General features: G+C 34.7%; 1 protein-coding gene across 3 annotated transcripts in view; it reads left to right on the plus strand.

Annotated features, from left to right (window-relative positions):
* Positions 1 to 15944, plus strand: part of LRRC28 (leucine rich repeat containing 28) — a 53902-nt gene that overhangs the window by 5138 nt on the left and 32820 nt on the right. For 2 of the 3 annotated variants that reach the window (XM_075765114.1, XM_075765116.1), the window contains 3 exons: positions 2580 to 2620; positions 5247 to 5284; positions 6051 to 6188. In XM_075765114.1, the coding sequence (XP_075621229.1) occupies positions 2580 to 2620; positions 5247 to 5284; positions 6051 to 6188 (217 nt within the window). The remainder of the gene's footprint in view (positions 1 to 2579; positions 2621 to 5246; positions 5285 to 6050; positions 6189 to 15944) is intronic. The other variant, XM_075765115.1, reaches the window with a different exon arrangement.

Below are 15944 nucleotides of genomic sequence, written 5' to 3' on the forward strand. Positions count from 1 at the left end.
GGGAGAGAGCAGAAAGCATCAGTGTTTTTACAAAGCAATATTTTTTTTTTTTCTTCCTGGTAGGACAAGTGATACTCTCAATTTCAGTAAAGAAGTGTAAGTTAGTTATGGGGGGGAGTGGATAAGGGAGGGAATCTTATCTGACAATAGTTGAAAACAAATAGGTTATTGAAGGAAGCTGTATTCCTTTCACTGAGACTTTTTGAAAGAGAAAATGTACCAATTTCTTTGAGGGGTGATCCTGTCTGAGAAGAGTAGTTTTAATGTCTCTTTTTAGCCTTGTGCTCCTTTGATTCTATGCCAAGATGATGAGCATTAGCTCATCAATAACTACTTTAAATTGCATATGGATTATTAGCAATCATCAAGACTAAATCTGTGCCACATTCCTTTCAAATAAGGTGTTACTTTCATCCCACCAGTTCATTCCTTCAGAGTTCTGAAAAATGTTGACTAAATCAGCTTTTGTTCTTTGCTCTTCTAAAATTACTCTAGTCCTTGTCAGATGACTGCTATGAAAATGTCTGGAATAGTTACACTGACAGGAATCACACATACCTTGCCTAAGAACAATTTCATTTTTGTTGCCATTGGCAAGATGGAAATGATAGAGGGCTATAACATAATGAATGAATGGATCAAGAAGCTATACAGCACATCTGTATCCCAGTATCAAGTATTCCAACTTCTTCTCATTTGATGTTTGACTGATAACATTAGTCTTCCGGCAATCCTGTCTTCCCATCTACTAAAAGGAAAAATGAGTTTGCCTGGATGGCACTGTCAGAAGCGTGATTTAGCCATATCAAAGAACAATTGTTCTTAATTTACTAACTCAGAATACACAATGCTGTCTTGTTCAGACAGATCAGCAGGTTCACTTTTTGAAAAATGTCCAGTGGGTGTGATGGTGAGGCAAGCTTCACTAAACTGGTGGCAGAATTGATGATTCATTTATCATCATTTGCTGTCATGTCACCAAGAGAGACCAGAGTTAGTTTTACCTCTAAATTGATGGATCATGAATAGGTTGTTTTAATCTTAATTTCATTGTAGGACGTTGTATTGAGCAACTATAACTCAGACCCATTGTTTCTGTGGTACTGGAGAAGATAAGCAGAATTTCTATTATAGACTTGCTAAACTGTAAAATTGTCTCTCTTCTAAGTTTCGTGCTCTTACAATATGAAACTGTTAGAGCAAGAGTAAGAGTATAACTTTCATGTACAATGTGAAAATAGTTTGATTCAGGTCAGTATCTTTATTCTAATAAAGAGTGTAGGATGACAGTGAGGGTGGGTTGGTGGGTTTTTCTTCACATTGCCTCTATGTTTTTTAAATTAAAGCTTGAATTTTTTGTGCTTGAGCATGTTGCAGCCTTTTTATATTTTCTCCCAGCTTAAGCTTTTCTCTGACTAAATAAAATTTTGTGCCGAGAAGATGACTGTACTGTAGCAAACTTTCCAGTAGGTGGCAACAGTTGATAAGTTATAGTCTGTTTCTTGGGTCTTGACGTCAACGGATTCATTTCTTGAGACATCATTTGCTGCTGTATAGTTAAAAGCAAACTATTTTTTGTACTCAGATCTAGGGTGTGGCATGTTTGCTACATAAGGATATTATGACGTTACTTTGTCAGGTTAGCATAGTCCTTCATAATAAATTTATAAACACAAAGTTAAGTATTTTAGATTATAATAATATACCTTAAATTTACTGGGCAGTGAAAACTGCTAGGTTTTTTTTTTTTTTTAATAGGAAATTGACCATGTGATCGAGCTGCTTTTAAAATTAATTTGTTTCTGCATATATATGTATTGTAAAAACTTTTTTCAATAAAACATATCTATGTTTAAAGTAGGTTTCTTAAGCAATAAAACTGTCTTAACCTTGATAATAATTTTGATTACAATACCAACATGACATCTGAAACTTATGAAGCTGGTTTTGTGATATATGTTCACAGTTATAAATGCCATCAAGAAACAGAATTGCAGCTAGGTATCAGTTAGCAGTTAGAAAATGATATGCATGTAAATATGGAAATCTAGTTGTATGGATTCAGCACTTCTGGCTTGGTGGTAATTAAGCTACACAAAGTTTGTAGGTCATTTCCCAGTTTAGAAGTATTACAAAATAAAATATATTACAGTTAGACATCTTGTATAGTTCTTGTTCTGCTTTAAGTCTGTAAAGGCTGCAGCTTCCTAGCAGTCTCTTGGCTTCAACTAACTCAATTATGTGAATATATTTTCAAAAGTAAGGTTTTGGTAATCCATCTTTTCAGCCTCAGAAGTCTGACTACCATTTGGTTGAGGACACGTTTGATATTACTTCTAGGTTGTAGTTCTGTTTCAGTAGTGAATTGCTCACCCTTGATATATCCCAGATTGCACTGATGGAGAACGTGCGGGGATGTGGAAGTAGGGTATTGTATACAAACTCTGTGTTGCCTTTTTTTTTTTCCCGTGACTAGCTGCTGACATGTTTTAGTATGGTTATTAAAATGAGTTGGGTACACAATATGTGTGTGTCTGGTTTTTGTTTTGAAACCTAAAAAATCTCTAACTCTTTTTCAGCCAGAAAACCTTGCACAGAAGCTTCCAAACCTCGTGGAATTGTGAGTTTGTGTAGGAGTTCTAATATATATTTTTTATGCTGATCCATCTTCTCTTAAAATAATTTTAGAATGTATTGCTTGCACATAATCTACCTCTTAAGTGTGAAGGGTTTTCTAGGAGGGCAAGAAAGGGTTATTTTTTGTTGGGTTTTTCTTTTTCTTTTTTTTTTTTAAAGGAGATATATCCAGATGTTAATATTTTTTTACAATTTCTTGTTTATTGTATAACAAGAACTGTTATACAAATGTTTACACTGCTAAGGGAAAAAATTACTTACCCCAACTCCTGTGTAGACTGTTGTCATCCTGATAAAGCACAGGAACCTCCAAATGCAATGGTCAAATGGTTGTGACAGACCCAGAGTAACAGGTTACTGCCTCCAGCCCATCCCTAGTTGCTCATCTCAGCTACCAGGAGTATTAAGATCTTAGTCTTGCTGATTGTAGAGTAAGTTCTTTTGGAACCAAATAACAGATTGTCAAATAGGAGCAGGAATGAGCAAGTAGGGGTAGTAACTAAAGGTGATTGCTGTAGGCAGAGTAGTTTATCCAGTCTTGTCCAAAGAATGGATGTCACAGGATCTGTATTATTTTGCCAATTAATTTTAAGCTGTAAGCCCCTGAGTCAATGTTTTCTTCCCTCCCATTTTCTTCTTGTGAGGTTATGATTTCCTTGTATGGTAGGATTGGCAGCAGAGGGGTTAAAAGGGACATCCTCTTTTCCCCTTATAACTCATTTGGCTCGCTCTCAGTTGAGTAAGTGATGGACCATTGATTCTGTTTATTTAATGGAAAGCTCCAAACAGGAGGAGGTGTATATCTGAGTAGTCTAATGCATTCAGCTGTCTGATCTTGTCATCTTAATTTGGCCCTTGAAACCACACCTTTCTGGTACACGCGACCACAGTATAATTGAACTGTTTTGTAGGTCACTGCAGTCTCTGACTTGCTTAAGAGACAGTCTTGTTTCATCATGCCTAAGTCTTGAGAGTATGTTTATGCTATGAAGCAGTAAAATAAATATTTTTGTATTTGATATACTTAGTAGTTAATGATTTGCCATGGGGCATCAGGAAATCTTCATGTTATCTGATAGTGCCTTTACGAAAACCTGTATAAATTACAGCTTAAAATAATCTCTTACAAACCTAATTATTTGGGGTTCAGCAAGCTTTAGTTGTACCATCATTATCTCACATAGAGAGAAATGCAGCAGGACTGTGATTTCTGTAGCTCTAATAGTACGAGTGAATTTTTGATCAGACAGCGAGAGATGTTATGTTGACAGAGACCACAAAATAAAGATATATTTAAAGAATAATTTGTTATAATAGCTTTAAATTTTGAAAGACAAACTTAACTGATTTTCATTTTCCTGAAAGTTACATCCTTAGAAATTTCACTATTTTTAAAATTTTCACTTTTGTCTGTGTTTCTTTGTACATCGTGTCCCTCATGCTGGGATGCTAGGTGTAGATCCTCATAATATACGTTTTTTTTTTTTAGTTTGAGTTAAATAGTTTACAAGTGTTTTCAGGGGCTGCAGCTGAAATGAGTAGGAGAATTCTCATCCTGAGGTATATATAAGGATATCTACAAGCATATCTGCTATCCTTATGTTTGTTACATTTTTAGTAAACGTTAAATGTCTGCAGTTTTTAAAGAAAAAGAGAAGGCTCAGATGCTCCATGCAGTTGAAATGTTCATACATCTTTTTCCTTGTTGTGCCTGTATCTCCCTGAAAAGACAGGCTCCTACTTTTGGAAATACTATTTTAATAGAATGGGAGAAAAAACACACAATGTGGAAATAATTTCCATGTGTGCCTAAGCAACTGGACATAGAGTACTCAGTATAACTTTACAATTAAATATCAATATTTGAAAATGTTGTTACTGTTATTTCCTACAAGACCTGTTTGTTCATTTGCAGCAATATTGATTGAAAATTAAAATGCATAAAATTTAAAAATAGTTTTTATGTTACTGGTAGTACTGGAAGTGCCCAGCAGAGGATGCTGAATATTCTCAGTGAGAGATCTGGTCACCCTCAGTAACTACCTAAATGACCACGTGCAAGACTGAGTTTTTCTTTTGAAAAATGTACTCTAGGTTTGAAAAACCCACTTGCAACAAGTAGATCATGTGCTTGTTTCTTCAGTCAGTAAAGGTGTAAGAGTTTTTATGTGCAGGGGAAAATGTTCGTAATTGTGTAACTTGTGTGGGTTTGGGCTTGTTTTCTTATCCAGTATTTAGTGTGGAATAACCTGGTCATCAAATATGGTTCATTTTGGTTATTCTATCTACTTTTATTCTTTTTCCTTTTTGTTTTCTTTTTATGACTATCAAAGCTAGAGCCCAGTATTATTGTAATTCTGAATGTTTTGTTTTAAATGATTGTATGTCATTCTCTTTTATTTTTATATTAATCATTTAATAGTCTAAGTGAAACTTAAGTACCTATCCATTGCCAGTTTATACAGTTTCCACAGCTTTTGTGGTCATAGAGAGGAATAGCTTTGAGGGTGCTCTTTCAGTCTGAAATTGGATATTTTGCAAACTGATTGTGTAGCAGAAGTCCTTGAGGGTAACAGGTGGTGTCCTCTGCTTTTTTCTCCTCCCCCCAGGTACCTTCATTCAAATAACATAGTTGTTGTACCTGAAGGTAAGTAATCTACCAGCTCACAATAAGTGGCAGGGGTCATAAAATATTTATTTTTCTTCTTTGAAGAGGCCTATTTTTCCTTTATTTTCCCATAAAACATTAAAGATTTTCATGTAAAATATACCAGTGTAGCTCTTAGTCCTTAGTTGCTAATATCCTTGTTTATGCTATGTTAAATTATTTTAATGAATTCTCAAATGCACCTAAATGCTGTTTGCTTCAGTTATAATTGCAGAAAGTGAAAAGGCTAAATGGCACTCATCTACAGAAACAAAAATCCAGAGTGTCTTCTGCTTTCAGCCAGTTACCACACAGAATACTCTGCTGGTTTAGATCATGACAGATTTGAAACCTAAAGTATCAAGAATTTATACTAGTTTCTCTTCCTTGCCTTAATTGTAGAGTTATGTGCCCAATTTCAGGAAAGTATTTTAAACTCTTTCTGAATACAGAAATTGGATAGACTCAAGGCAAAGGAATGGAAAAAGTGATTTCAGAGCAGAATCGTCTAAGGAGAATCTAGAAATGGAAGTATTCTGTACATCACTTTTTTTTCCCTTCCTGTCTTACTGCCAGCAGTACTGTTTGTTAGATAGATAAACCTTTCCACAAACTGTGTCATTCAGTTGTGAGACCAGCTTTAATACATCAAAATCTGCTCAGACATAGGTGTTAGGTACTGTGGCTTTTTATCCTCTCATAGTCCTATTAAGATTTTAACATTACTGTTGGGTCACGTTCATTTTTTAATCTGTTCTCTCACAAGCCATTGGCTCCCTCGTTAAACTGCAATTTCTGGACCTAAGTGATAATGCCCTCGAAATTGTGTGTCCAGAGATTGGCCGACTGAGATCTTTGCGTCATCTTCGCTTGGCTAACAACCAGCTGAAATATTTACCTGCAGGTGAGTACAAATGCTTGAGGGATTACAGCAATGACAAATTCCATTTGAACTTAATTTGCATAGCAATCTGCTCTAGGTTTTTTTCATATCTTACAGCTGAAGCATGGTACAACTTGCATTTAAAGACTAGGCAGGGATTGCCATTGTATGTATACTAAATATACTCTGTAGTTAGGAAAAAGCCACGCTGTATGTACTTAAGATAAAGAAAAGTCCTGAAAAATGCTTCTGAAGTGGGGAAAAATGTATCTATTTAACAGTCTTTGCCATTGTATCAAGAAAATATTGAACTTCCTTGAGAAGACACAAAATACTAATGACAACTGTCATTATGATAAAATTATGTTTCTTCTGATTTTCCAGAATATAAAGGATTCCAGTCCTTCCTTCCTTCCTTTCTTTCTTTTTGCTCAACAGCCCCATTCTTGTATTTTCTTAAGACACATGTCTAGTAGGTTTGCCTGTGGCAGTTCTACCTCACTATGACAGTAAATAACAAATGTTTGTCTTGCTAGTTTATAATAAAAAAGCAAAATTTATTCAAAGTAAATGTGACACAAAGTCAGAAAAAGTTGACCATAGGCAGATTTTGAATTTTTTTTTCCTTCTAAATACTTTCATAAGCAGACATAACTGATTATTCTTCTTCCATTGCTGTTATATCTTTCCAGATAAGATTATGGTGATTTTTAATTTTTTTTTAATCTTTCTATGACATATTTGCATTTTCTGATCTGCAGAAATTATAAAAATCTAAGGCCAGCATTTCAAAAAACTGGTCTAACTTAATCTAACAGGACTAGCTTTTGGCTCTAATTTTAACTAACTTCTCAAAGTGACCTTCATGTGTTTGTAAGTTCACATTGCTTATTCCCAAGAAATATATTGCATTTGCTTCTTGAAGTTTTGGGTGCAGAAATCTAACTCTCCTTTCCTTGTACTTTGCTAGGCTTAAGAATAATAAGTGAAAGGATGATTATGATTAGAAAGAAAAAAAAATTATATGACTATGTAAATGCTCTGGAATGAAATTAGATAAACCTGTTAAACATTATGACCCAAGGCCAATAAAATTTCCATCAATTTTCAGATGTCCTACATTCAAAAGAAAGGAGTGACTTGAGTGTGCTTTATGTTCCTCAAAGATAATTTACCTTATGGTGCTGTACCATGAAAGAAAGACTTGTTCAAAGAAAAAGTGACACATTTTCTGCAAAACTTCACACATTAACTTAAAAAGGTTCCAAAAAAGACTTTCAAAAGGATAATTTACATTACTGAAGAGTTGATTTTGAGTCTACCACATTTGATTAGGAGCTGGTATCAGCTGCATAGGCACTCTGCATTTAATTTTTCCTGAAGTTTAAAAAATTTGGTACTGAGCATTGTCCCTAAGTGTGTTTAGTTTTGTGTGCATGACAATTTTGCATGTTTAGAAATAATACTATTGTTGCCTACTTTTGAAGAGTCCAGTCGTGTCTGGTCTTGCTGGTTTTGCTGGTAGCGTACCATCAGTTTATCTATATGCCATTACTGCTATCATTACTAATCCTGTCTGTTGAGATCCTGTCACTATCGACATGGCTGGATGTCATACAGCTTGAGTGTTATTAGTCTGAGCAAGATTAGTCTTTCACTTACACTGGAGAGTTAGCCTACTGGAGAGTCAATCTACTACAGTGAGTGTTCCGTAAACATAACACTTCCTGAAGAGGGCTTCCAAGTATATTTTCATAGTTTGTAAAATTGTAAAGATTTCTAAGATGACTTTATAACAAAATCTTTGATTTTGAAAATAACATTTATGTTCAACAATTGAAAAAATAGAGCAAAATAGTAAGTTTTGATGAATGTTTTCTCCTTAATTATATTGGTAGCATGAATCTTCATAATAGTGTTAAATAGTGTTCTGTCAGGAAAGCTAGCAAAGTTAATAAAATGAACTAGGATGCGATGTGATTTCACTGCAGTACATCATTTCACTGTGTGTTAACTGCTGTCTTTACAGCAGATAGTGCATTGCAATGCATTGTTAGGGAAAGACAGCTCTTAATTTGTCTTAATTTCTAATAAGTAACCACGTAAGATATAATTTAGCTTCTACTAGTGCCTCTTGTGCAGAATTTAAAGATCTGCTTTAAAAAATAGTTTTCAGGTATAGATGATGGTCATCTATGGAAGTAACTTTTCAAAACTCTTGCCCACCATTTTCTTCCATCCTTAGTCCTGCATATATCACACAAATGGCAGTGAATTGTTTATCACAGCAGCGGATCCAGTTAAGAAAGGCTGATCACTGTTCACCTTGTGTAACCAGATAGGCCAACTTGCAGCATAATGATGTCATCACATGAAAAGCTTACTTTAGAGGTGTTGCCCTGTTATTCTTTTTGTCTCTCCCTTCCCAGTGTCTGGTGTTATAAGTACCCTCAGTTTTTCAATATCCAGGAGGATACTCTTAGTAATATACTTAACCAATTGCTACAAAATCTCTTCAATACAACTGCAGAAGGGTTGGATGGTAAATGTTTGCTACTAAGTGTCTGAACACCCACACATTTCTATTATGTTTTGTACTTTAAGAATGATTCTCTGTTGTCTCTTCCTTAATTGTGATTAAGAACTGAAAGAAATAATGCAATTAATAGCATGTGTATATATATCTATTTTTAATGTTTTTGTTCCACAATTGTGCTCTTAACGTTCATTTTTAGTATTTAAGATTTGCCTTATAGAAATCTTGCATAACTCTTAATTTTAAAACAATTGAAATAGTATGCATAACAAAGCCCTATATAGATTTATGTCTTCAGTCTGATTGTAGACTTCTTCAGACTCTAATAAAGGTTGAGCTTGTGCTGTGGTTTATCTTCAATGTGATGGGCAAGATTTTTAGTCTTCAAGTACCTGTTTTCATAAATTTAATAATGAAGGCCTATATTCTTTTCTCAGGTTTGGTCATGATTGTGCAACTAGTTTTAAAAAGTTACATTTAAGGGAGGAGGTGGGGGAGAATGATGAAAATTCATGCAGACAGCATGAATACTTAAGCCTTAGTTTCCTGAAGAAATTCGGCAATACAGGACTGATGAGGGGGAAAAGGGCATTAGGTGAAGCATGGAAATTGTGTTCCTTGGAGATTAGAAAACACTTTCTATGCTGTGGCACTCTTGTAGTGTAAATGACAACCCTACCTTTGTGTTTAGCAAACACTACCAAATCAGTGTTACCCATGGATAAAATCATGTACTTCAACCTCAAGGCACTTTGTTTAATTGTGCACTGCCACTGAAACAATGGTACTTCCATCACGCATCATTAACTTGTGAGAATTGTTGAAAGATGACTAAGCTGAACTTGATGAGAAGCAAAGGGGAAAAATTTGTCCAGAAGAAGCACATTGAAATTGAAATATAATATAAAATGCCTGGAAGAAAATGCTTTGTGAAATTCTCTTGAAGTCATGTTTTGAATATACATTGGATAAGGTTAAGTGGACCAACTTCTGTCTAATGCAGAATCATCAGTATCTAGATTCTGTGGTAATCAGAATCACTAACTGAGAGACTCTGTCTTTGAGAGGACAGCTGATTAAAAGAGTTGCAGATAAGTAAGAACATGAGATTTAATATCAATAAAGTTCTCTTGAGCACTTTTTTTCATTGAAATGCATAGCATTTTTTTGTTCTGCAAAGTGTAAATTTTGTAGCTTCTGACTTTAACAATTTCTTGATTCTTTTATTTGGCTCTAATATATGTAATTCTGGAATATGAAGTAAAGTTTTGTGGGGTTTTCTACTATTTAACTGTAGTACTTAAATAATCTAAATTCTTGAGGGCCATTTGGAAATATGTAATGCCAGAGATCTTATAGAGTTGCAGCATAAACAAAACATGGTGGTTATTTCATATTATTACATTAGTTCATGCATAAGCTTGACTTAGAGTTGACATTACATTTTCATAATTTATTTTTTTAGAGCTTTCTCTTTATTCAGATAATTGATATCTCATTTTAATTGAGTTGTAAAGTTAGTACTATATGAATGTGCTGCTAGAAGTAAATTTTCTGAATCTTCTTCCTTATGAATGACTAATTAGAAAGTTCCCCTTTGTTTCTGATGTTTATAATGCATATGATATTTCAGCTCCTTTCATTCTGGAGAAATTATATTTATTTTCTCTTTGTGAAAGAATTATTGCATCATTTGTAAAGAAAAAAAAATCCAGTGAGATGTACTGGTATAATTATTCTTCAGGAGACCCAAAGCCAAGGTTATCTCTCAGTTTTGCTGTGTTACCATTTAGATTTGATTTGACTTTAGCCTTGGAAACTTTTGATGTGAAGTAATGGCTCTTCAGATTTACATTTTGGTCTTGTAGTTAGTGAATGCACATTTGGACAACAGATGGCTTAAAAGATGGTCGGTTATACTCAAAGTTGGACTTAAGTTTCATATTTGACAAGGATTAGATTTTTTTTATTGCACATTACTTGAGAAATACTTTTCCTTAGAAATGGCAAGTTGTAGCATCTTCTTCTAAGATTTAATTAAAAATGAGGTTATGTTTACTCAGCACATGTTGGAGTTAATTATAGATTTACTAAAATGAAAAGCTTAATGTTTTGCCAAGTCAAGAGCAAAAGCTAAGTAATTAAACAAAGAATAGGGTATGGTTTATGATCCCAGCCCATCTTTTGGCAAAGTTCCCTTTAAGAAGGGAAAAAAAATATCAGCAGTTGTCTTTACATGGGCGAGACCAAGTTTTCTTTTGTGTTTGTTGTCAGGGAACTTTAAAAACCAAGAGTTGAGCGCATTGATCAGGAAAAAAAAAAATGCAGTCAAATAATACCAAGCTTCATGTAAACTGTGTGATGCTATTTCTTTAATCTGTAAGTGAAAGTGCAGGTGAGTGGGGAGCACCAGCAGTTGTGGTAACTGAAGGGGAGTACAGATCTCTGCAAGAGCCAAAGCAGGTTTAGCAAATGCCTTTTCTTCCCCGTATAAGGAAATGTGTGGCTTCCCTTTCAGATTGTCATTTCCGTGGTGTTTCTTGAGACTTCTGCATGTTGCATCCACTTGTTGCCTTTTTTCTTTCATTTACGTAGAATCCTAAAGAAAATTTGTTCATCTGCCTTTGGTGTTTTTCAAGTGCAAACTGCAACAATATTTAGGGGAAGTTAATAGCACATATACTCTTCATTTCATTTCTGTTCAAATCCTTTTCCTTTCTAAGGCAAATTTTTTTAGAAATATAGTCAGTTTAAGCCTCATTAAAATACATTTGTAGGCTTATAAAACTTCATCTTCAAAGCATTTGAGAAAGATCCTGCGAAGCTGATAAGGGAGTGTTATCCTCGTTTTACAGAATGGAAAAAAGTGTTTTTAACAGAAGTGATTTGCTCCAGGCCACAGCAGGAGTCAGTGTTAGCCAGAAATAGAACTTGGGTGTTCCCATTCCATTTCTTAAGACCACACCTTTTTTGAGGTTGATCATATTTAATTTTGGGGAGGATTGAGTCTTTCCGCCCATTATTAGGAAATTAATAATTATCTCTCCATAATTAATAACCTCTAAGTTAATAGGAAATTAATAGCGGTAAGATCAGTGAGGTTTTGTAACTGAAACAACTTGTGCTTTCAGAAGGCTGGAAGAGTTCATGAAGATGAATTCTGAAAAATATAACTTATAGATAAGTACTAGATCATTTTCTCTTGCATAGGTAGCTTCAGTGGTAATGACAAGAAGGGTTCAGTCATTATTAGAATTATAAATCAAACTATAATTGTTGATTACTGCTTTGTCTATTTATAAAGTAACCCTCGGAATGTTAATTGATTATTACTAAGTCTGTTTTGCTTAGGAATTTGCTTTGCTAATTGGAGGCAAGAGAAACTTTGAGACATGAAAACTGCATATTCATTTCTTTCACTTTTTTTTTTTTAAGACGCTGTAAAGTACAATATCTGTATTTACTATTCATACCAATATTTCACTGGTAAAGACTTCTTGAATACTCAACTTAGTAATTCTGAATAGAGCTCAATATAAGGTATTTCAGTAAATCTTAATTAAAAGCATATAAATGCAACTTCTTCCCACCTCCTTTTTGCAGTAGATTTCCACTGATTGTGGGTACAGCATACCAATAATTCTATTCTTATTCTAGACCCTGGCATTAAAATATGTAGTCCTAACTAATTTTTTAAACTTGTTTTCCATATTTTGATTTAGAGCCTTCAAAATAGGGAGGAATAAATTTGGCTTCCCCCCTCCTCCCCCCTTTATATTTTCCTTCTACTTATATTGCTGTCTCTGGTTAGGGTAGATCACTTTGGTACTTAATAAAGTTCAAGTTTTTTTTTCTAATGATTGTGACTTTAAAAGCAAAGGCACAAACTGATGCAGACCCTGTTCTTTTTTCAGAGTTGGCATAACCTTAGTCCACTCTGCTTTCCTAATTTAGTAACATGTATAAAAATATGCACGACGGGACAGGTTTGGTACGCCAGGCACCCATCCAGGAGTGTGGTGTTTTTAAGTAAATGGACTTGTGGGGATTTGAGGAAAACATAGATTAGGTTACATGAGCTTTTGCAGTCTATAAGTATGTGACTATTTAAAGGACCATGGACTCCTAAATAAAAATCTCTTTTAATTATTATAATATGTATTTTTCCTTGAGGTAGGTTGATGCCTAATTACTAAAAATAAGGGTTGTTGGGGTTTTTTGCACAGATCTGTAAAATATATGCTCTATTTAATAATTCATTTCTAGATTCAGTTTACTGTATAAAACCAAGAGTCAGTACTAAAGTTTACATTAGCTCTTAGCTTCAACAACAACAAATTTATTTTTTTTTACCTAAATCACTGCAAAACTTACCCATACTTGCCTGTTACTGTATTGGGTTTTTTTCACATCAGAATTAGTAAGGCTTCAGTAATTATACTGTGTTAGTGTAGAAGCATAATAAAAATACCTGATAGTATCTTTAAGACATTCTTTGGATTTTTAGGAGGAAAAGTTTTTTACAAAAAAATACTTTTTACAAGTATTTTGATCTTGTATAAACTCCAGTACAGCCTTGTCCTGACAGCCTGTAAGGACTGAATTTTTAATAAGAAAATTGTCCCCTAGGAAATTATAGCAGAGACTCCTCCCTGAAGAGTTAGGAATAAAATGGCAATGTGGATGGTTACTGATTGTCATTGGACTTTGTGACCTAAATAGAGGTGACCAAAGCCCAGGGTAGCATATTGTGCAAGTGGTATTCCTTACAGATTAGCTTTCATGCATGTCCAAACACAGTGGTACCTATTTAATTAAAGGATGTTGGTTGTGTGAGATTTTATAACGGAGTCTGCCTTGCTCAAATATTTGGTTTGGGTTAAATTCTCAGGAGGACTACTAGTACTTCTGAGTGCTTTAAATTTATGGGGAGGAAAGTGAAGACAGAGAATTAAAAAAAAAAAATCCATTAAATTCCTGGAAATTTTCATTAACTGAAGTTTTTCCTGTATGCCCTCACCTATATAGTGTGTCAGAATTAGTCATCTGTGTATGCAGAGTTGCTCGCTATTCTCTATTTGTCTGCTTGCCCCTTCTTACAGTTATTTTTTTTCCACTTCCTCCCCTGTTGAGGGGCTTTTAAAAGCCTCTTTGTTAGTATTGTACAACACTTTTTAGTGTACCATAACGTAACTGGGTGCTGGTAGCAAAAATAGTAAAAACATATAGTCAGAAAAATTCTAGAGCTATATTTTAAGCTTAAAATGTTCTAATGTATGCTTTTTTCCCAACACTTCTTCCAGATAGGCTTCTATTTGGTGTACCGGAACTGGAATATTTCCCATAACTGTAGCAGAAATGACATTAAGAAACAAAAAAACCCAACAAAACTATCTCTTTCAACAATGGCCTGTGGTATTCCTCATTATGGTGTTGCACAGCAGGTTCTCAAAAATGTGTGTGCTGAGTATGTATGTGTTGTAATTCATTAATCTGAAAACTAATAGGAAACAGTTGGAAGAATCCATCAATGTCTTTCATTGTAACATTTAAATTACGTATTCAAATATTGCTTTGTGTGCTAGGCTTATTGGACTAGAAAATTCCATCTTAAAATTGGCTCTTCTAATTTAGTGCAATCACTGGAAAAAGCATTTGGAAATTAAGCTCTTTTAATGAGCATGTTTTTAGTTAAAAAAATAAATTGTGATACGGCTCAGTGCATCATATTTCCAAGTACGTGCAATTTTATAAAACATAGATCTTAAAACAACTTCTGTGGTCATTACATATCTGGAAAAGCAATCAGGGACAAACTGAAACTGGACCTGAGGTTTCATGTCAATAAAATCAAGACTAAAATCCTATTGAAGCAAAAGCCTAATGACCAAGTGTTTGAGTTTTCCAATATTAGTTTTACAATATTTGAAAGATGCTCAGAATTTTAATGTAACTTTACTGATTTCAATTTTTTTCCTTCTTCCTTACAAATTTTAGCAAGATGATAATGTTTTTGGATCAATCACACTTTTTCTTAGGTCCCTACTTCGGTTTTGGTGATACTTTAATTTGAAAAATCTCTACCTGATTAAGTTTTGACTGTATTTAAAACATGAACAGTGTGCTAATGTATTTACAGAGTTCATCAATAGATCTGAGAGTGTCTGAGAGCAGGACATTGTACATCTGGCATTTCAGGCCACGTTAATTTCATATGACCTCGGTAGAGATTGACCTGTAAAGGTGCCCTTTTTAAGTGATAATTCTTACTGGGCACAGAATCTTAGTGAAAGTTATGGTGGTATCACATGTCTGGGAAGAGACATCTCTCAGAATGACACCGTGTGAGTTCTAATCACTAAAATACTTCTTTTTATTATATCATAGAACAAACATGATTTTAGAGGGTAAGACTATGTCAGTGCAAGGCCTGTGACCTGCTGTTGCCCAATTTTTCATTTTTGATTTTGAATTCCTCTGAAGCATCAAAATCCCAGATACTTATGTTTTTTAGTGCTTTGAAACTAGTTTCTGAGAATCAGCCAGTGTTGCCACTTGTTCCTTACTGTTCCATGTAAGTGAAAGTTACCATGCAGCAGAATCTGGCCCCACCAGCCCCATACTTCCCCCTCTCCACATTCCTTTCCTTCTCTGAAAAGGAGTTCATAGGAAACCTGGTGAGATGTAGGTGAAATCGGGACGGAGGAGAGAAGAGCCAACCTAATTATTACCAGAGATACTCTCAAACCTGTTGTGCTTCTGGCTTTGCAGTACTCCACTTGTGAAAATCAAAATCTTTGCAGGAACACGTATGTTTTCTAAGCTCTGGGCCATGGGCTTTCCCCCTGGTAGCCATCCTCCTCAAGGGCTTTTAGGTAGGAGATAAAGGAGTTGTGCCGAGATAAAGGAGTTGTGCCAAAATAAAGGAGTTTCAGCGCAGCTTCTAATGTTCAACTACTTGGATGATTCGTGCATTCCTGAGAGTATGGGAGCAGATTTAACTGGATTCTCTATTGTTAAGAGATTTGGTACTGCCTCTTGAATCCTGGCTCATGCTTCTGTCCTTGATTTCTCAAGTCATGTAAGTCTTGTTTCTCCAGGGGTTTTCCTCTTGTCTGTGGGGGGTGCACAGGAATTTTGAAGATGTTGAGAGTGCTTTAAGTAATCGTGACAAGCATTCATCTGAAGCTTAAAACTTTATGGAGATGTTTAAGATCTTAACTACCATGCTTCTACCGTTG

Source organism: Balearica regulorum, chromosome 12, assembly GCF_011004875.1.
Source record: "Balearica regulorum gibbericeps isolate bBalReg1 chromosome 12, bBalReg1.pri, whole genome shotgun sequence".
Classification (NCBI taxonomy): Eukaryota; Metazoa; Chordata; class Aves; order Gruiformes; family Gruidae; genus Balearica; species Balearica regulorum.